The sequence below is a fragment of the Melozone crissalis genome, unplaced genomic scaffold, assembly GCF_028551555.1.
Source record: "Melozone crissalis strain CALT ecotype California unplaced genomic scaffold, PUWL_Pcris_2 ptg000048l_1, whole genome shotgun sequence".
Lineage (NCBI taxonomy): Eukaryota > Metazoa > Chordata > Aves > Passeriformes > Passerellidae > Melozone > Melozone crissalis.
The window spans coordinates 373,148-394,922 of record NW_026535826.1 but is presented as its reverse complement, the minus strand read 5'-3'; the positions used below and the strand labels follow the sequence as shown (position 1 = coordinate 394,922).

The 21,775-nt window shown below is 70.8% G+C and overlaps 1 protein-coding gene across 1 annotated transcript; it reads right to left on the bottom strand.

The window, feature by feature from the left end:
- Positions 1-471: 471 nt before the first annotated feature.
- TBX21 (T-box transcription factor 21) lies at positions 472-9,344 on the bottom strand. The gene is made up of 6 exons (XM_054286480.1): positions 8,911-9,344; positions 2,617-2,771; positions 2,409-2,530; positions 2,174-2,332; positions 1,200-1,261; positions 472-1,111 (listed from the first exon to the last, which is right to left on the bottom strand). Exons 1-6 carry the CDS (start codon positions 9,342-9,344, stop codon positions 472-474), a joined length of 1,572 nt encoding a protein of 523 aa, XP_054142455.1.
- Positions 9,345-21,775: the final 12,431 nt, after the last annotated feature.

The following is a 21,775-nucleotide window of genomic DNA, read 5'->3' as shown; positions in this document are numbered from 1 at the left end:
TCAATAAAGGCTGTGAAGAGTTGGGGTGTGCAGAGAGATTCCTTCTCCTCCCCACACATCATTACCTCTGAGGGGCTCAGGACCCCCTCCCAAATCAGGCTGGGGATGCCCGAGCCCTCCCACCCCCCCCGTGCCTCAGTTTCCCTCCCCACACGCACAGAACTGCCCAGAGCCGTGTCCCACGGTGCCCCCTTTATTGCGATATGCTGCTGCCCCCCGCCCCACACCGGGCGCGGGGGGGCTCAATAAATACTTCAGCATTGACCCCCCTCCCTTAAAAACCACCCCCACCAAAAACCCCCTCCCCACCGTCCCCTCCCCGCCGTCCCCTCCCCGCCGTCCCCTCCCCGCCGTCCCCGCGGCCCCTCCGGGCGGCACCGGGGGCTGATTGTCAGGATCTGTGGGGCTGGGGGGCCGCGCAGGACCCGGGTTTGGGGTCCCGGGGGGCTCCGGCCGCTCGCTGCCCCCTACTCAGGTGCCGTAGTAGCCGTAGTAGCCGCCGTCGGGGAGCGGCTCCCTGTCGTAGCCGTCGCCGTTGCGGGGCGGGGGGGAGCTCTCGGCGCTCGAGGGGTACGGGGACACGCGGCGCCGCTTGCACTCGTAGAGCCCCCCCGGCTCCGAGCAGTCCCCGCGGGCGGGGGGCTCGCCGGCCCAGCCCTGCGGCTCCCGGCCCTTCTCCTCGCGGGGCTCCCGGTGCCAGCCCAGGCCCGCGGCGCCGCCCTTGTGGCCGAGCTGCGCGGGGCTCCAGCCGCCCCCGAGGCCGCCCGGCCCCTCGGGGTAGTAGGGCAGGGCGGGGTGCGGCGCGGGGGGCAGCGGCAGCGCCTTCACCCCGTAGGGCAGCGCTTTGCCGCCCCCGTACCCCGCCTCGAAGCCGCCGTAGTCCAGCGCGCCGGGGCCCGGCGGCGGCTGCGGGGGGAAGAACCAGGGCGGGGGGTCCTTGGGGGGCGGCGGCCCCCCGGGCACCGCGCCCCGCTCGCCCCCGAAGAGGCGGCCCGGGGGCAGCGGGAGCTGCTCGGGCAGGAAGGGCGGGAAGCGCGGCAGCAGCTGCGGGCAGCCCGCGGCCTCGGGCGGGGACGGCGTCAGGCGCTCGCTCTCGGGGCCCGGGTACATCCTGGGGAGGGGGACACGGTGGGGCTGGGGGCTGCTCCTGCCGGTGGGGCCGGGGGGGCACGGGAGGGACGGGAGGGGGCGGCACTCACGAGTCGAAGTTGTCCCGGAATCCTTTGGCGAAGGGGTTGTGGTCGATCTTCAGCTGCGTGATCTGGGGGCACGTGGATTTTGGGGGGCTCGTCCCTGCTCCCTTTGCCCCCGTCCCACCGGAATGCCGCCCTTCGCCCGGACAGGGGGCGCTGGGGGCTGTGGGGGGCTGAAGGGGTTCGGGGGGGCCGTGCTGGGATGTGTGGGATGGTTCTGGGGGGGTAATGGGGAATCCCGGGGAGGCTGAAGGCATCCAGGGGGAGGCTCTGGAAGTCTCAGGGAACACGGGTGGCACTGGGAGGCCTCGGGGATGCCGAGGGGATGCAGGGGGAGAGCCTGGGATGCTGCAGGAATGTGTGGGACGGTTCTGGGAGGGATGGTGGGGTGCTGAAGGGGTCCGGGGGTGCCTGAAGGGACCAGGGGGTGATTCTGGAGAGGATCCACGGGGAAGCTCTGTGAGTCTGAGGAGATCTGAGGGCACTGGGAGGTCCTGGGATGCTGAGGGGATGCAGGGGGAGGTCCTGGGATGCTGTGGGACGGTTGTGGAGGGATGGTGGGGTGCAGAAGGGACCAGGGGGTGGTTCTGGAAGTCTCGGGGGACACAGGCAGCACTGGGAGGCCTCGGGGATGCTGAGGGGATGCCCCTGGGGTCCCAGGGATGCTGAGGGGATGCCCCTGGGGTCCCAGGGATGCTGAGGGGATGCACCTGGGGTCCCAGGGATGCCTCAGAAGGGGGTGCTGGCAGACAGGGGCGGCCTGGGTGAGGCCAGGGGGGTTCCCCTGATGCCCAGCGCACCCCGGATGCCGCTGGGCGATTAACGGGGCTGCCCCGGGGGCGGGTTTGGGTGGCTGCGGTGACACCGGGATATCCCAGCTGGTTTCTGGGGGGACGCTGGGGGGTCGCTGGAGTTTTTGTGCTGTTGGGGGGTTTTCGGGGGGCTGCACGCTGGGGGCTGGCAGGGGGGCTCGCACTCACGTCGGCGTTCTGGTAGGCGGTGACGGCGATGAACTGCGTCTCGGGGAAGGCGAAGGTGTGGGTGTGCGGGCAGGGGTGCCCGTCCTCCCCCTCGCCCTCCTTCACCTCGGTGACGTGCAGCCGCGGCTGGTACTTGTGCAGCGACTGCAGCACGATCATCTGCGGGGCGGAACGGGACGGTCAGGGGGGTCCCGGGTCCCGGCGAGCCGCCCGGGCGGCGGGACCCTCCCCTCACCTGGCCCGCGTTGTTGGAGGCTCCCTTGTTGTTGGTGAGCTTCAGCTTGCCGAAGGACACCTCCTGGCGCATCCAGTGCGCGCCCGTGTTGGGCGAGTCGGGGTGCAGGTACAGGCGGTTCCCTGGGGGGGGGGAACAGCGGCGTCACCCCCGCCCCGGCGGGGCACGAGGGTGAGGAGGAGGAGGAGGAGGGGATGAAGGGCCGTACCTGGCACGCTGCCCTCGGCCTTGCCGCACTGCACCCACTTGCCGCCCTGGTAGCGCCAGTGGTGCTGGTCCACCAGCACCACGTCCACGCAGACGCTGTAGTGCGCGGCGGGGTTGAGCCCCGAGAGGCTGAAGCTGAGGAAGGGGAACATTCGCCTGGGGAGGGGACAGAGGCACGGACACCGTCACCCCCCCGCCCGGCCTCGGGCGCGGGGCGGTTTGGGCGGGATGGGTGCGACGGGGAAACTGAGGCAGGCGGCGCCGCCCCCTCCCGCCGTGCCCGCGGGCAGCTGAGTGACCCCGGCAGCTGGGGGCTGCTGTGGGGCCGAGCCCCCCCGGCACCTTCCTCCCCCTCCCCGGGCACCTTCCGGATCGGAAACCAACACCGCTGCTATTTCGGGCCGGGCGCCAGCCCGCGCCAAGGGCAGGAAGGGGACACGGTGGCACCGGGGGGGACCGCGGGGTGGCAGCTGCCACCCCCCTGGGCCGCCCCCCGCGTGTCCCCTCAAACCGCAGCTCTGGGAGAGCTCTGCTCGCTGCTCGGGCCCTCGTGGGGACTCAGCCCAGCGGCCCCAGTGTCCCCAGTGGCCCCAGTGTCCCCAGTGGCCCCAGTATCCCCCAGTAGCCCCAGTGGCCCCAGTAACTCCAGTAACCCCAGTAGCACCAGTAACCCAGTAGCCCCAACAGCCCCAATAGCCCCAGTAGCCCCCAGTAGCCCCAGTGTCCCCAATGTCCCCCAGTGTCCCCAATGTCCCCAGTACCCCCAGTATCCCACAGTAGCCCCAGTGGCCAGCTCAGGTTGCCTGTGGGCACCGGTTCAGCCCCCCCGCGGCTCCCGGCCATGGAATTTTGGCAATTTCTGGATCCCCGATGGCCGGAGCTGGACACTGACCCCCCCCCCCCTTGCTGTCCGGCCGCCCCATTAATGTCACCCCGGCGGAAAGCCACCAGGGCCACCCCCCAGCTCCCTGTGTGTGTGGGGTGCCCCCAATGCTCACCCCCAGTTCCTGAGGGGAGGGGGCGCACCAGGGGAAATGGGGGTCCGGGCCCTGCCCCCCGCAGGAAGCGGGGCCGGGGGAAGAGCGGTGGAAAGGAAAGTCAGCGGGTGGAGGCTGACTCAAAATTGCCCTTGCGAGACAGTGGGGAATAGAAAAAGAAAGAAAGAAAGAGAAGAAAAATAGAAAGAGAAAGAATAAAAACGAGGAGAAAAGAAAAAACCCAGAAAAGTTAAAGAGAAGAAAACGAAGATTAAGAAAAAAAAAAAAGGGGGGGTGGGGGGAGGAAGATAAAATAGAAAAAGAAGAAAAAAAAAAGGAAGAGAAAAATGAAAAGAAGGAGAGGAAAAAATGCAGAATCGGGAGGAGAAGAGAAAGAAGGAGAAGATAAAGACTAAAACCAAGAACACGAAAATAGTAAGAATAAGAACAAAAAGAAGATAAAGCAGACGATAAAGAAGATAAAGATTAAAAAGAGAAGTAAAAAGAGAAAGAAGCGGGGCCAGCAGCAGCCGCACGTGCTCAGGACCGAGGCTGGCCCGGAGCATCCCGGGGTCCCCCAGGTCCCCCCGGGTCCCCCCGGGTCCCCGCTGTCCCCTCCGTGTCCCCCAGGGACCGTCCCGCGGGCTCGCATCCCCTCCGCACGAGCACGGGGGGGTTCCGGCCGCCGATCGCAAATCGCGTTCAAACCGCACCGAAAACCACCCGGGAGCTGCAGCCGGGCCGGGCCGGGCCGCGCTCCCAGCGCCGCTGCAGCAGCCGCAGCTCTGCAGAGCAACCGAGCAGCGTTTTTGCTGTTTTCGGGCTGCTTTTTGTGCCGTTCGCTCCCACGGCCGCTCCCCGCTGCCAGCCGAGCCCCGGCGCTCGCGCGCTGCGGGCGAACCGCGGGCCCGGCCGGGCACGGGCGGGGGCAGCGCCCCAACCGCGCCCGCCGTTATTTTTAACCCCGAGCCCGAGCCCCGGCAGCGCTGCCGCCCCCGGGCCGGGGCTGCGGCTCGGGGGGTGCCCACCCCTCAAACCCACCGCGGGTCTCAGCCCCGGGCTTGGCCCGGTGCGAACGGCTCTGCTCGGGGAGTGGGGACACCGAGGGGACAGCGGGGGACAGCTGGGGACAGATGGGGACACTGCGGGGCTGGGGACAGCTGGGGACAGATAGGGACACTGCGGGGCTGGGGACACCGAGGGGACAGCTGGGGACAGCTGGGGACACTGCGGGGTGGTCAGGAGGGAGCAAAGGAGCGCTGGGGGCTCCAAGCCCCGGCAAAGCCTCCCCAGCCCCCGGCAGGCCCCGGGGGGCTGCGGCTTCCTGAGCCTCTCCCTCATCCTCTTCCTCCTCATCCTCCTCACCCTCCTCATCCTCCTCCTCACCCGGTGGCAGCGTGGGGACGGCAGGAGCCACCGGGGCTGCGTGGGACACGGGACAGGGGTCACGGGACATGGGAACAGGACACAGGACATGGGACATGGGACACGAGACACGGAACATTAGACATGGGACAAGGGACACGGGACATGGGACAAGGGACAGCCCCCGCGTTACGGCGGGTGCAGGGCTATGGCTGGGTGACATGGCAGGGTGACATGGCAGGGTGACATGGCAGGGTGGCACAGCAATGCGCAGCACGGTGACATGGTGCAGTGGTGGCACACCAATTCATGGCACGGTGACATGGAACAGCCGCTGGACATGGCACGGTGACACGGCATGGCTGCTGGACGTGGTGTGGTGACATGGCACAGTGGTGACACAGCAGTGCATGGCACAGTGACACGACACGGCTGTTGGACGCGACACGGGGACACGGCACGGTGACATGGCCGTGCACGCCGTGGTGCCACAGCACGGTGGCACAGCTGGATGAGTCCTGGTGGCACCCACTGGCCCTGCTGCGTGGCACGGCACATCGGCACGGCACATCTGCACGGCACATCTGCACGGCACATCTGCACAGCCCGTGTGGGCGGCAGGGCACGGCCAAATGTCACAGCGCAGCAGGACACGGTGACGAGTCACAGCACGTCTGCGCCAGCCCCGCCGAGCTGCCAGCCGGGCACTGCGTGCGCCCAGCCCGGAGTGCCAGCCCAGTGTCCCCAAAGGCGCTGCCACCTCTGGGGTCCCTTTTCCTGCATGGCCACCCCTCAAACCAAAGCCACTTTGTGTCCCCAGGGCCACCCCAGTGTCCTCTCTGAAGGCAAAGCCGTCACTGGTGTCCCCAAACGCAGAGAGAGCCCCTGCACCCCCAAATGCAGCGCTGGGCCACCCCCAAGTGCAGGGACAGCCCTTCTGTGTCCCCAGTGACGGGGACAGCCCCTTGTGTCCCCTGGCAAGGCAAAGTCAGGCCCCGTGTCACCCCAAAGCACAGGGCCAGCCCTTTGTGCCACCCCAAAAGCCAAAGATGGGCCCTGTCCCAAAAGGCAGTGCCCCAAAGGATCCCAAAGGACAGTGCCAGCCTCTGTGTCACCCCAAAGGACAGGCCCAGTCCCTGTGTCACCTCAAAGGGCAGAGCCAGCCCCTGTGTCACCCCAAAGGGCAGGGCCAGCCCCTGTGTCACCCCAAAGGGCAGAGCCAGCCCCTGTGTCACCCCAAAGGACAGGGCCAGCCCCTGTGTCACCCCAAAGGACAGAGCCAGCCCCCGTGTCACCCCAAAGGACAGGGCCAGCCCCGGCAGGAATTCCCCGTGCCCGGCGAGTCCTGGGGGTTTCCACAGGAATCCTGCACTGCCGAGCCCCGAGAGCCACGGGGGACACAGGGGGGACACAGCGGGGACAGGGACAGGGATGGGACAGGCATGGGACAGGGACAGGGACAGGAGTGAGAAACCAGCCCGGGACTGTCTGCACGGGGGGGATGGCCCAGGACAGGCTGGGGTGGCCCAGGCTGGCCCGGGACAGCAGGAACGGCGCCAGCAGGGTCAATCCCAGGCCTGGCCAGCCTCACCCCAGTGCCACCGTGTCCCCCCCAGCCTCAATTGCCCCGGCGTCCTGCACCCATCAGTGCTGAGGAACGGGCGGGATGGGGCTGCAGACCCATAGTGAGATGGGACCGTGAGCCCTCTGCGCCCCCGAGCCCCCAGCCCGGGGTTTGGGGTCCCCCCTCGGGTCCCGTTTGGGGTTTGGGGTCCCCCTCGGGTCCCGTTTGGGGTTCGGGGTCCCCCCTCGGGTCCCGTTTGGGGTTCGGGGTCCCCCCGAGCCCCGCCGGGCTTTTCCTGTCTCACGGCGCGGCCGCCCGGCCCTGCGCGCTGCACACGCCGCTCGGGCTCGGGGAAACGAGCGGAGCGGATGTTCTGTGGCTCGGCTTTGACGCTCCCCGGGCCCCCCCTGCACCGAGCAAACCCCCCCAGCCCGCAGCCCCTCCGTGCTGGGGATGGAGACGGGAAAAACCCCAAAATCGGCGGTTTCAGGCTGGGAGATGAGAGCAGAGGTGCAGCGGGGCAGGGGTTGGGATCTGTGGGGCCACCCCAATCTCCAGACCCTCAGCACCGGCTCTGACACGGCAGGGAGGGCACGGCCCCGGCGTCCAGCTGGGAAAGACAGCAGAAAATGGGGGAAAAAAGCGGAATTTCAGCACATTCCTGCAGGGCCCGAGGCGTGGCGGGTGACAAACACCAAACCGGGGGTGGCCGCCCCCCCTGCCACCCCCTGGGGACGCGTCCCCCGCTCCGCGCCGGGCTCGGAGCGTCCCCGGGCTGGGCCGTGCCAAACCGAGCGGCCCTAACGCGTTCAGACTGGCGGCACATCCGGCAGGTCGGGCTGGGCATCGAAGTGACACCGGCTGTGTGCGGCCGGGGGGGGCTCGGGGGGACCCCCGGGCTGGGCAGGGGGCAGCAGGGGCTGGGGGGGCTGTGCCAGCTGCTGAGGGTACAGGGGGGCTGTGCCAGCTGCTGGGGGGCTGGGGGGGGCTGTGCCAGCTGCTGGGGGCACACAGAGGGGGTGCAGCCCTGATCCCCCTCGGTTCCGGGTTTTGGGGCCCCTTGGGGTGACCTGGGGGCGGCTGTGAGCTCTGTGTGATCCCTGCCGCGATCCCATTGCAGGGAGACCCCAAAGCGCGGCCCAGGGTGGGTTCTCCTCACCCTCATCCTCATCCTTATCCTCATCCTCATCCTCATCCTCATCCTCATCCTCATCCTCATCCTCATCCTCATCACCCCAGTGTGGGGCCGAAGGACGGGGTTACATTTTGGGCTCCCCTTGCTCCACATCGTGCCAACTCCATGGGCCTGTGTGGCACCCAGACCCCCCAAACTGGGGTTTGGCAGAGCCCCCAAAGTCCCCCAATCCCCTCCAGCCCCAGAAGCTGCAGCCCAGCCCGGGGGGCACAGCCAGTGCCCGCTGCGGCGGCACCGAGGGCGGCTTTGGCAGCCAGGACGTGCCCAAAGCGCTGCCCCGTCCCCGGGCACGGAGCTCGGGGGGTTCCCACCCCGGAGCGGGGACAGGGAGGGGACACGGGGGTGTCAGGGGACAGGGAGGGGACAGGGGGTGTCAGGGCACGGGGGGTGTCAGGGGACACGGGGGTGTCAGGGGACAGGGAGGGGACAGGGGGTGTCAGGGCACGGGGGGTGTCAGGGGACACGGGGGTGTCACCCGCGGCGCTCGGGGGTGGCAGCGGCTGCCCCGCACTTGTTGCAGCCCCAAGCTCCGGATCCGGCCCGTGGGCTGGCACAGGATCAAAGCTGCCCGCGGGCCCCGGCAGCGCCACCGCCTCTGCCGCCTCCTGGCACCGAGGGTCCGAGCCCCTGAGCTGGGGACACCCCCAGACCCTTTTCTGCTTCCCAGGAGCCTCAACTGCCCCAGGAAGCAACACCAGGGCACCTCCGGGATGCTTCGCCTGCACCTCCCGGGCTTTTCTTGGAACCCACGAGGGGACGGGGGGGTCTCACCTCTCACACCCCCAGCCCCACAAACACTTCCCACCCTTCACAGCTCTTTGGGGAGACGGGGCAGAACCCCCCAGCCCCTCACCGGGGTCTGTCCCACCCCCTCACTGCTGTGTCCCCACACGGGACCCCCGGTGCCCACACGGGACCCCCGGTCCCGGTGCCCGGTGGCCCTGCCCACCTCTGTGGCGGTGTCCCCGTTCCCCCGGCGCTCTCAGGTTCCCCTCGGTGTCCCCACCTCGTCCCCTCCGTCGCCTCACGCGTCCTGCGACACTTCCCTGTCCCCGCACGCCCCGGTCCCCGTTCCGCTGGTCCCCGTCCCGCTCCGTCCCCGTCCAGCCCACCCCAGTCCCCTCCAGTCCCTCCCAGTGCCCGCCGCCCCCAGCCCCGCTTCCCCCCGGTGCCCCCGGTGCCCCCGGCGCTCACCGGCCCTGCTTGGTGATGATCATCTCGGTCTGGTGCTTGTGGAACTTGGCCCAGAGCGGGAAATTGTTGAGCATCACCTGCACCTTGCCGGCCGCGCGGTACCCGGGCAGGGCGCAGAGCGGGGGGCACAGCGCGCCGCCCCCGCCGCCCAATCCGCCCTCGGCCGCCCCGTAACCTTCCACCGGCGGGGCGAGCGGCGGCGGCGCCCGGTAGGGCGGGCACGGCCCCAGGAACCGGCCGCCGAAAGCGCCGGGAGCGCCGTACGGGAGCGGGGGCGCTCCCGGTTCCGGGGCCCCTGCATCGCCGAAGAACGCGGCGGCGGCGGCTGCGGCGGCGTCCCGCGAGCCCGGCGGCTCCTTGGCGAAGGCGGCGGCGGCGCCGAGCATGGGGGCGGCGGGCCGGGGCGCTCCGGTGCCCGGCTCCAGCGCGCCCATGGACGGGCGGGGGGCGCTCGGGGGGCTCAGCCGCTCATGGGGGCGCCCCGGGGCCGGCGCCGCTCAGCGCTGCCCGCCCGGCCGCGCTCCCGCCGCCCGCTCCATGCCCGGTGCTGCCGGGGGGCCCCGAGCGGCGGCGGCGGCGGCGGGACAGCCGGGAGGGAGCGGGGGCCCAGAAACAACCCCGCAAAAATACCCGAAAGCGGCCGGAAAAAGCCCGAAAGTGCCGGGGGGTTCCGCGCCCCGTGCCCGTGCCCGTGCCCGTGCCCGTGCCCGTGCCCGTGCCCGTGCCGCTGCCGCTGCCGGTGCCGGTGCCGCTGCCGCTGCCGGTGCCGGTGCCTCACGCGCTGCACCTGCCCGGGCCGCGCCTCTTATCCAAAGGAGCGGCTCCGGCACCGAGCTCCGCCCGCGGCCCCTCCCCAGCCCCGGCGGGGCGGAACGGGGCGGAACGGGGACAGCGAGGGGACCGCGACACGCGGGGGGCCGGACACGGGACAGGGACAGGGACAGGGACAGAGGGACAGGGGGCCACGCTCCTGTCGGTGTTTGGGGCTCAGGGGGACACAGGGAAGGGACAATTCGGGTCCTCCCCTGCTCTGGTGACACTGCAGTCACTGAGGGGGTGACACGCCTGGGGAGTGGCGCTGAGGCCCCTTCTGCTCGCCCCTTCCCTTCTCTGTTTTGGGATGTCTGAGACCATCAGCCCAGCCCAGCCGTGCCAGCCCCGTGCCCTGTCCTGTGTCCCCCCCGTGCCAGCCCCGTGCCCTGTCCCGTGCCCAGCCCAGGCTGGGCCATCCCGGCCCCGTCCTTGACCCCGCGGTGCCCGGGGAAGTCCCGGTGTCCCCCGGAGCCCCCGCCGGCGCTGTCCCCGCCGTGGCCGCGGCCCCTGGCACGAGCCCAGCCCGGTGCCGTCAATATTTTCCATTCCCAGCGGCGCGGTGCCACCCCCAGAGCGCGCACAGGGACGGTGGCACCGCCATTGTCCCCCCTCTTGGCACTGCCACTGTTCCCGCTCCTGGCACCGCCACTGTCCCCCCTCTTGGCACTGCCACTGTCCCCCCTCCTGGCACTGCCACTGTCCCCCCTCCTGGCACTGCCACTGTCCCCGCTCCTGGCACCGCCACTGTCCCCCCTCTTGGCACTGCCACTGTCCCTGCTCCTGTCACTGCCACTGTCCCCCCTCCTGGCACTGCCACTGTCCCTGCTCCTGGGGGTGGCACCGCCATTGTCCCCCCTCCCGGCAGCTGGGGGACCCCGCTGGGGCTGGGGTGGGGACGGACGGACAGGGGGACACGGGGGTCGGTACCGAACCCACACAGGGACCCCTGGGGTCAGGGACAGGGGTGTGACCCCTGGGGGACTGGGGACAGGATTGGGGACCGGGATGGGGACAGGAACGGGCACAGGGGTACGGACAGGGATGGGGATGAGGACAAGGACAAGGACAAGGATGGGGACAGGAATAGGGACAGGGACAGGGATGGGGACAAGGACTGGGACTGAGGATGGAGACAGGGACAAGGACGGGAATGGGGACAGGGAGAGGGATGAGGATGAGGCAGGACCGGGAATGGGGATAAGGGATGGGAACAAGGGGCAGGATTGGAGAAGGGAATACAGATAAGGATGGGGACGGGGATGAGATGGGGATGTGGCCCGGGATGGGGACGGGTCGGTCACAGGGCTGAGGATGAGGATGAGGAGCGGGGACAGCGCTGTTCTCCCCGGAGCGGCCCAGCAGGAGGAAACGGCGAGTTCAGGATGTGCGGGGCGGCCGTGGGGGCGGATGGACGGCAGGACGGGACCCCCGAAGCCCCCAGGCTCTGGGGTGTCCCGGGGTGTCCCAGGGTGTCCGGGGGTGTCCCAGGGTGTCCCGGGATGTCCCGGGTTCTGCACCGCCCCAGCACACACACCTCAGCACCCATTCGGGCCGGCCTTGCCCCCTGCCATTGTTCAGAGGGGTCCCGGCCTTCAATCTCGATGCAAACCCCCCCTGCTGCCCCCCGCCGCCCCCTCCCCACATTTTCCGGTTCCCTGAGGTCGGCAGTGGGGACAGCATCCCCCCGTCCAGCCGTGCTCACCCTCCGGGGCACCCCCAGACCCCCAGGGCGCTGCCACCCCCTCCCCACGCACCCAGCAGGGACCCCCGCTCCGAGTCCCCAGTGAGAAAATGAACAAAACAAGGAAATTTCCAGAGCTGTTTATTTCTAGGAGGGAAAGTCGAGGCCGGAGGGGGGCTGAGGATGGGGCAGCGATCATTAACGGGGGGGGAGCGGCGGGGCACAGGCGCTGCTGCCGTCACCGGGCGCTGATTCCCTGCCATGGATGGTTTGCCATCGCCGCCGGGGGCGGGTTCACAGGGACACCCCCCCGCTGGGGGATCGGGCTGGCCGGGGTCCCCACCGCGGCCACAGCTGGGGACCGGGGACCGCTGCCACCGCCACAGCTGGGCACCGCCGCCACCCCGGGGCTGCAGCGGGGTCCCGAGGGCCGGACAGGCCCTGTCCCCGGGATGTCGCGCCCTTGAGTGTCCCCCTGCCACCGTAAAGTGACACCAGGGACGCTGGAACGCGCGGCGGGACTCCTGGGGAGATGCGTGTCACAGGTGTCCCCGTGCAGGGAGGAGCCGCGCAGGGACGGAGGGACAGAGGGACAGGAGGGGCAGAGGGACAGGAGAGACAGGGGGGACAGAGGGACAGAGAGACAGAGGGGACAGAGGGACAGGGGGGACAGGGGGACAGGAGCCGTGTCCTGACCATCACCTAGAACGGCCACCAGCTGTCCCATTGGCCGGGCACAGGGGTGCTCTGGGACACCCCGAACCCCTCTGGGACACCGCAGACCCCTGTGGGACACCCCGAACCCCTCTGGGACACCCGGACTCCCCCGTGACACGGCGTCCCTTGGTTGGGGGCGCTCTGGGCCCTCCACAAGAGGCCCCGCGGGGATTTGGGCTCCTGCCCTCCCCACGGCCGGGCACCCTCCCCCGCAGGGCCCTTCCAGGAGCTGCTGCCCCTCCCGGGGCCTAAATCCCCTCCCGTGGCAGCCCCGTGCCTCAGTTTCCCCGCTGTGGGCGGCTGATGTCACCCGCACGTCGCACGGCGCGGGGTGGCCGAGGCCAGCGCCGTGTGGCGGCCGTGCCCGGTCCCTCCCGGCCACCCCCGTGGCCTCGGCACTCACCGAACGCCCTCACGGAGGGGCCGGGAGGAAGCGGCGCGGCCGCACGGTGCGCCCGGGGCTGGGGACACGTTTGTCACCAAGGGCCACCTCCCTTGCAAAGTGGCGGTGACAAGCCCGGCGTCCCGAACACCCTGAGCCAGCCCCGTGCCTCAGTTTCCCCATCCCTGGGGTCCCCAGCCCAGCACGGGGTGGGGGTTGGACCCTTCGTGGGGGGATTATCCCGGATGTCCCATGTCCTGTCCCCTGTCCCCTGTCACCTCAGGGAGTGCCACCATCCTGCATGTCCCCACTGCCCGCCATCATCCCACTGGACCCGGGACCAAAACCCCGCAGAGGGACCGGGCAGAGGGTCGCACCCAGCCGGGGGGGCAATTCTGAAGTCCCCAACGTGTCCCCACAGTGTCCCCACAGTGTCCCCACCCTCCCCGCACCCAGCCCCCCGGCGGGCTCTGCCTCTGCCGTGGAATTTGGCTTCTGGGGAACGCGGGGAAACTCGCGGGTAATTTTCTCACCCGGCGGCACCGTTCCTGTTTTCATTATTAAAATGAGCACGAGGGCACCGGGCACCCGCGGGGGGCTAAATTTGGGCTCGGGGAGAACCAAAAATACAAAATCGCTGCCCCCACCCCGGAGGAATTTGCATCTCGCCGCTGCTCGAGGGCAGCGCGGTGACGAGCGCTCCATGGAGGCACCGATTGCACAAAAACCGCGGGGGCCCCGGGACCCCCGGCCCGGCCACCTGCCGCCCCCCCGGGACCCCTGGCCACCTGCCGGCCCCTGGGACCCCCGGCCACCTGCTGCCCCCCCCGGGACCCCGGCCCGGCCCCGCATCCGCCGCCCACCCGCAGCCAGCGCCGCGTCCCCGCTGTCCCCGGAGCCCCCCCAGAGCCCCTCCCCGGGTCCCACCCTGCAGAGCCCCTCCTGCCCCCCGGCCAGGCCACCCCGAGCTCTTTGTCCCCCCCCAGGACCCGGCCAGGTCCCCCCGGTCCTGTGAGTCACAGCGGGGAAATCGAGGCACGGCTGGCCCGGGGTGGGCACGGTGCTGGGGGGTTCGGGGGGCTCAGCTCCCCCCACGGAGGGTCCGGAGGGAGGGAGGGGAGCGGGGGGGTCGTGGCGAGGGCGGTTCCCGTTGAGGAGCCCCCAACCCCAAGTCCCGGCCAGAGCCGGGAGGATGCTGAGCCCCGCGGGAAGGGGCACCCAAGGGTGACAGGGGTGGGTGTCCCCAGCAGGGCCGGGTGTCCCCAGCAGGGCCGGGCCCGCGCCAGCCGGGGGTGACAATTCGGGGGCAGCTCCGCGCTGGGGGGGCGGCTCAGCGGCCCGGGCAGGGCGAGCAGAGGCTCCTTAATCTCGGGGAAGGAAGCGGCTCCGGTTACGGAGCTGCCCTCGGTGTAAAAGGAGAGCGACAGGAAGAAAAGTCATTAACATCGTTCCAGCCGCTGCCACCCAAAACCCGGCCGGTGCCGGGCCCCGCGCCGCCAGCGCCGCTGTCCCGATGCCCCCCGTGCCTCCCGTGCCCCCCGTGCCCCCCGTGCCCCCGGGAGCGCTGGGTTCGGCGGCACCGGGGAGATCCCCCCAAAATCCCCTCCCAGGGTGGTCCCGCTGCCCGGACTCAGCGGTGGCGGCTCCCGGCTCCCTCCCGTCCCCCGGAGACCGATCCGCGCTGGGCTCCGCGCCCTCCTCCTCCTCCTCCTCCTCCTCACCGCGGCCATGGCAGCCCCGCGTGGAGGCGGCGGCGGGCGCGGGCAGCTCCCGCCGTGTCCCGGCTCCGCCACACCGGGCCCGGCTCCCGCCGCCTCCGGGGCGCCCCCCGCGCCTGGGGCCGGAGCACGGGGGCAGCCGGGGCTGCGTGGGTGTGCAGGAGCGCGCTGGGGGTGCCCGTGGGTGTGCAAGGTGTGTGACGGGCCGGGGGGCTGCGTGGGTGTGCAAGGGGGGCTGAGGGGGCTCGGGGCTGCGAGGGGGTCCCCGAGTGTGCGCGGGGGCCGGGTGGGTGCCGGGGTGTGCAAGGGCGGCACGGCGGGTGTGCAAGGACGCAGCTGCGCCCGTGTGCGCCATGAGGCCGCCGCCGTGCGCCGGGCCGGGGGGGTCCGGGGGGGTCCGGGGGGTCCGGGGGGGTCCGGGGGGTCCGGGGGCTCCGGGGGGGTCCGGGGGGCTCCGTTTCGGCTCCGTTTCGGCTCCGTTTCGGTTCCGTTTCACCGCGGCCGCCGCGCCCGGCCCCTCGCCCCCTCCTGTACGAGGCGATTTTCCTCAGCCGGAGCCGCAGCCCCGGCGCGCAGCGCGGCTCCTGGGGAGCGCCGGGGGGCTGCAGCCCCTGTCCGGCCGGCTTAGCGTGACGGGGGCGCGGGGGGCTCCGGGCTGGCGCCCCCGGCCCTTCCTGTTCGTCAGCGGGAGGCGAGGGCCGGGGATGATGCGCGCTGCCCGGGCGGGGGGACGGCGGCGAGACGCGGCTACAGCTTCTGACAACGCGCGGGGCCCGCGGGCGGCGAGCGCCCCCCCGCCTGCCCAGAGCCCCCCCGGCCCGCGGGATGGAGACCCGGGTGACGCGGGGACAGGGGGGGCCGGACCCCTCTGGGATGGGGGTGAGGAGGGTCCTGCAGGGGGGAGGGGGCGAGATGCGGATCCTGCCCCACAGGTACCGCTCCTGCCCCACCGCGAGCAATCCTGACCAAATGGGACCAGTCCTGAGCCACTGGGACCCGGCCTGACCCACGGGGATCGAACCGGACCCACCGGGACCAATCCTGACCAAATGGGACCGGTCCTGACCCACTGGGACCAGTCCTGACCAACGGGGATCGAACCGGACCCACCGGGACCAATCCTGACCAAATGGGACCGGTCCTGACCCACTGGGATCAAACCGGACCCACCGGGACCAATCCTGACCAAATGGGACCGGTCCTGACCCACTGGGATCAAACCGGACCCACCGGGACCAATCCTGATCAAATGGGACCGGTCCTGACCCACCGGGACCAATCCTGACCTACAGGTACCGGTCCTGAGCCACTGGGATCGATCCTGACCCACTGGGACCAGTTCCGACCCACAGGGCCCAATCCTGCTCTCCTTGGGCCCAATCCTGACCAGATGGGCCCAATCCTGACCCACCGGGTCCAATCCTGACCCACAGGGCCCAATCCTGCTCGCCTTGGGACCAATCCTGACCAGATGGGCCCAATCCTGACCCACCGGGTCCGATCCTGACCCACCGGGTCCAATCCTGACCCACAGGGCCCAATCCTGCTCTCCTTGGGCCCAATCCTGCCCCACCGGGTCCAATCCTGACCAGGTGGGCCCAATCCTGCTCGCCGTGGGCCCAATCCTGCCCCACCGGGTCCAATCCTGCCCCACCGGGTCCAATCATGCCCAGATGGGCCAAATCCTGCCCGACTGGGCCCAATCCTGCTCTCCTTGGGACCAATCCTGACCAGATGGGCCCAATCCTGGTCTCCTTGGGCCCAGTCCTGTTCCATAGGGGACGGTCCCAGCTGTCTCTGACCACCCCCACTGGGTCCATCCCAGCCCCACAGCCCCAGTCCGGTGCCGCGCGGTCCCGGCGGCCCCGATGCGGTCCCGGGGGCCCCGGTGCAGCCCCGGGGGGCGGCGCGGGCCGGGGGCGGCAGCCGGGGCCGGCACGGACGCCCGGACGGTGCCAAGCGGCAGCGCCGGCGGTTAAAAATACCCGAGGGGGCGCTGCCGACGGAAGCGGAGGTGTCGGCACCGGCTGCTCCGGCCGGGCGGGCCGGACTCGGGTGTCCCGGCCCCCGCCAGCGACCCCCGCCCCAGCACCGGGACCCACCGAGGCGGGCGGCGGCGGCGGCAGCCGCGTCCCGGTGCCTCCCCGTCACCCAAAACCACGGAGCGGGAGGAGAATCCCCGTCCCCTCACCCCGGGGGGGTCACCCCCAGCCCGGCGAGCGCCCCCCGCCCCCGCCGCGGCCGCGCCGAGGTGGCCGCGGGGAAATGCGAAGTGACAAATGACGCCCCGCGCGCGTTAATTGATGTGACGCGGGGCTGACATCGCGCTCGCACCCGGGCACGGCGGGGACGGGAGGGGAAAATGAGAGAGAAACAAACAGATTCCAATCAAACGGTAAAAATAGGTCACGGCGAGGGAGCCGGAGCCGGTTCCGTTTCAGCCGCGGGTCGAAAGGAGCCGCCCGCGGGTCCGGCGGCACCGCGAGAGCCCGGGCGGCGGCGGGGGGACGGAACGGAGCGGGGGAGGTGGAGGTGAGGGGAAGGGGGCACGGCACCCACACCGTGACCCTCTGCCGTGGGGCCGTGGGACCCCAGCCCCAAACCGCGCCTGCCTGGCACCCGTGGGACCCCAGCCCCAAACCGCGCCTGCCTGGCACCCGTGAGACCCCAGCCCCAAACCGCGCCTGCCTGGCACCCGTGAGACCCCAGCCCCAAACCGCGCCTGCCTGGCACCCGTGGGACCCCAGCCCCAAACCGCGCCTGCCTGGCACCCGGCGGGGCCGGACCGTCCCCAAATCACGGCTGTGACAGCCCTGGGGGCTCCAGCACAGACCCGGTGGGGATCGGGGCCGGATCCAGCCGGGAGCGCGGGGCTGTGACCCCGGGAGGGCGGCCCGGTACTGGGCTGTGACACCGGGAGGGCGGCCCGGTACCGGGCTGTGTCCCCGGCAGGCTGGCCCGGTACCGGGCTGTGTTCCCGGCAGGCTGGCCCGGTACAGGGCTGTGTCCCCGGCAGGCTGGCCCGGTACCGGGCTGTGTTCCCGGCAGGCTGGCCCGGTACCGGGCTATGTCCCCGGCAGGCTGGCCCGGTACCGGGGTGGCCCCGCGGTGGCCGCGGCCGCGCTCCCGGCGGGTCACCGGCAGTTCAGGCGGGTGCCGGATCCGCGGCCAGCCGCCGGTCGTGTCCCCCACGGCCCCGCGTGTCCCCGTGGCCGCCGTGACCGGCAGCGAGCGCCGAGGAGCGGCCCCGGGGGACACGGCCGTGCCCGGCCACCACCGCTGCTGTGCCCGGGAGCCACGGGGGACCAGGGACACATTCACTGTCCCTGTGAGCCACAGGGGACCAGGGACACATTCACTGTCCCTGTGAGCCATGGGGGGACCAGGGACACATTCACTGTCCCTGTGAGCCACAGGGGACCAGGGACACATTCACTGTCCCTGGGAGCCAGGGGGGGCCAGGGACACATTCACTGTCCCTGTGAGCCACAGGGGACCAGGGACACATTCACTGTCCCTGTGAGCCATGGGGGGACCAGGGACACATTCACTGTCCCTGGGAGCCAGGGGGGGCCAGGGACACATTCACTGTCCCCAGAGCCACGGGGGACCAGGGACACATTCACTGTCCCTGTGAGCCACAGGGGACCAGGGACACATTCACTGTCCCTGGGAGCCAGGGGGGGACCAGGGACACATTCACTGTCCCTGTGAGCCATGGGGGGACCAGGGACACATTCACTGTCCCCAGAGCCACGGGGGACCAGGGACACATTCTCTGTCCCTGTGAGCCATGGGGGGACCAGGGACACATTCACTGTCCCCAGAGCCACGGGGGACCAGGGACACATTCACTGTCCCTGTGAGCCACAGGGGACCAGGGACACATTCACTGTCCCCAGAGCCACGGGGCACCAGGGACACAATCCCTGTCCCTCCCCAGAGCGTCCCACGCCGGTGACACAGGGGCGGGGGCGCCGCACACGGAGGGTTTTGGGGAGGGGGGATCCTTTCCAGCACCCCCCCTGGATGCTCGCTGGGGGTGACCCCGAGTTTAACCCCACTTAGGGCGCGGCTGTCGCTGTCCCCGGCGCGGATGGGTTGTGACAGCGCGGGGTCCCCCCCGGCGGGCGCTGCGGCTTTGCCGGCCGGGGCGGGGGGGCCGCGAGCCCGGTGTCACCGCGCGTCGGCTCCGTCACCTCCCGCAGCGCGGCGGCGGCTCCGGGGCCGTCCCGAGGGCCCGGTGGCGCTTGTCGCGCTTGTCGCGGCGCGGCACCGCGGCGGCGCCGGGCACATGGCAGCCGCGGCCGCGTTCGTGTTCGTGCCGTTTGTGCGCGGCTCCGTCCCCCCCGCGCCGCCCGCTGAGGCCGCGGCCCCGCCATGGCAGCGGAGAGCGCACCGTGTCACCGGGAGCGGGGACAGCGCGGGGACACGGCCGGGAGGGGACACGGCCCGGCCAGGAGGGGACACGGCCAGCAGGGGACACGGCCAGGAGGGGACACGGCCTGGCCAGGAGGGGACACGGCCACGAGGGGACATTGCTCGGCCGGGAGGGGACACGGCGTGGCCTTCCCCCGGGTGTGAAGGGCAGGAGGTCCCCGGGCACTGCGGGTGCCACCACCGCTGTCCCCAGGTGTGGAAACCTCCAGGAAACCTCTGTGAGAGGCCAGGAGCTGCTGGCACGGGTGTGGGACAGGGCCAGCGGGCAGCGGGGACAGCAGGGCAGTGACAGGAGGGGCAGCAGAACCGGGGGGACACAAGGAGCAGCCCCGCTCGGGGTGTGGGTACCCCAGGGCGAGGCAGGGACAGGATTGAGGCACCCGGGAGGGATGGGGGCACCCTGGAGGGATCCTGGCACCTGGAACACATCTGGATACCATACCCAGGGGTGATGCTGGCACCAGGACCCCCGGTTTGATGAAAGCACCCAGAGTGACCTGAGGACCCGAGAGTGATGCTGGCACCAGGGTGATGCTGGCACCGGATTTCTAGCCTGAGCACGGCCACCCAGGGGTGATGCTGGCACCAGGGTGATGCTGGCACCATGCCCCCAGCTGGATGAGGGGCCTGGGTCACCTCAGTGTGGTAAGGGTGGGTTTGGGCACTTTGTGGGGACCCAGGCACCCCGGGCTGAGGGCAGCAGCTCCGGCCCTTGGCAGCAAACCCGGGCTGAGATCCCAGCCCGGAGCCGGGGCAGCCGTGCCCAGGGGCGGCGGGCACGGCCGCGGTGCCCGCGGGGTCCCTCCCTCCCTCCCCCTCATCCAGCCCCTCCATTTCTTATAAACGCCTCTGGCGGCGCGGCTCCGTGACTCGGCAGCGCTGGGCTTGCTGTTCCACCCCGGGGCTCCGGCTTTGACTCACACCGGATCCCCCGCACCCCCGGGGCGCCCACGGCAGGAAAAAAACCCAAAAACCCTCCCGGGGCGGCCGGCCCGGCCCTTCCCCGCTGAGCCGTTTCCTATAAACCCCGCCGGGGGCACACGGGACGGCAGCGCGACCCCCGAGCCGGGCTGGGGGTCCCTGCAGCCCCCCGGGTTTGTGATCGAGGGGACCCCTCAGGGACGGCCGGGATGAGACCCCAGCCCCACCCCAGAGCGCATCAGAGAATCCCGAGCGGCTCCTGCGGCCGGGGGGCACCAGGAGGGTCCCGTCCCCCCGAAATGCCCTCGGTCCCTCCCTCCCTGCAGGGGAAAGCGGCCCCGGGCAGCGAGAATTGTTTTGTTTTTTCCCCTAAATGATAAAAACACTGAGAAAAGGGGAAAAAAAACCCCAACCCAACTGAAAGGTGGAAAAAGAAACCTTGAAGGTGCCCGAAATAAGAGGGGGTTTTGCTGGGAAAAACAATGAAATGAAGATGTTGCCTGGGGGACGGTGTGGTGTCACCTGCTGGCATGGGGACATGGGCACACGGGGACATGGGGACACGGGGACACAGGGACACGGGGACATTGGGACATGGGGACAGACATGGGGACACGGGGACACAGGGACACGGGGACACAGGGACACGGGGACATGGGGACACAGGGACACGGGGACATGGGGACATTGGGACACGGGGACACAGGGACACAGGGACATGGGGACATGGGGACACAGGGACACAGGGACACAGGGACACGGGGACACAGGTACATGGGGACAGACATGGGGACATGGGGACATGGGGACACAGGGACACAGGGACACGGGGACACAGGGACATGGGGACATGGGGACAGACATGGGGACATGGGGACATGGGGACATGGGGACACGGGAACAAGGGGACATTGGGACACAGGGACATGGGGACAGGGGGACACGGGGACACAGGGACATGGGGACATGGGGACGAGGGAACATGGGGACACGGGGACATGGGGACATTGGGACACGGGGACACAGGGACATGGGGACAAGGGGATATGGGGCTATGGGGGAAGGACAGTGGGGACACGGAGCCAGGTGTGCCCCACCCGGGGTAGGGGACACAGGCAGGGTGGGACGGTGCTGCACAGCCCCGGGTGGCCCTGGGGACAGCGCCCTGTGACACCCCCGGCGTTTGGAGGGGACAATGCCCCCAGGGATGCTCCCACTGCGCTCGGACAGGCGGGAGGTGACAAAGCGCAGCCCCTGTCCCGGCAAGAAGCCCCCACAGCGCCCCCCTCATGGCCAAGGCGGGCCTGGCCTGTCCCTTGTCACCGCAGCTGGCACGGCCGGGCCACACGGGGCACCCGGTGCCTCCAGCTGGACTCGGGACGCCACCGAGAGCCACCAAAGGCCGCCGTGTCCCCTGTCCCGCCCCCTGGGGGCTCAGGGTGGCCCTGGGGACACTGCGGGGGTGGCACGGCCAGCACAGCCCGTGGGACAGCGCTGCCAGCACAGGCACGGCCCAGCGCTGCGGTTGGCACCTCGGGGTGTCACAGGAAACGGGGCCACCAACGCCCCCCCGGACACCCCCACTTCCCCCCGCAGCGGGCAGCGGAGCCGGCGGGTGGCAAAGGGAAACTGAGGCACGGGGGCGGCCGTGGGAGCCGCTGCCTCCCTCTCACACCGGGGGGGCTCAGAGCCTCCCCACGGGGCCGGGGGGTCCCCACGGGGCACGGAGGGGGTGCTGCGCCCCCGCCCCGATGGCGGGAGGTGACAAAAGGGGCAGCGCCGCCCCGAGCCACGGCCAGCGAGCCCCCCGGGACCCCCGGGAGCACGGGGAGCCCCGGGACCCCCCATAGCAGGGAGAGCCCCGGGACCCCCGGGAGCACGGGGAGCCCCCGGCGGCGGTTTTGGGGCGCTGGGAGCCCCCAGACTCACTGGAGCGCGGCGGGGACGCTGCTGCCGCAGGTGGCACCTCCTGAAGGGACCGCGGTTTGCGGGGGCCCGGGGGGGTCCCCGCGGTGCCGGGGGGAGCCCGGCGGGCCCTGAGTCAGCGGCGGCCGCCCCCGGGGGAAAGCGGGGCCGGGAGGGTGCCGGGATGAGTAACGGCAGCGCCGCTTGGCATTTATCACGTGATTTCAAAAAAAGAGAGAAAATCCGGGGGGGAAGGTGGGGCCGGGCCCCCCCCGATCGCGGGGAGGC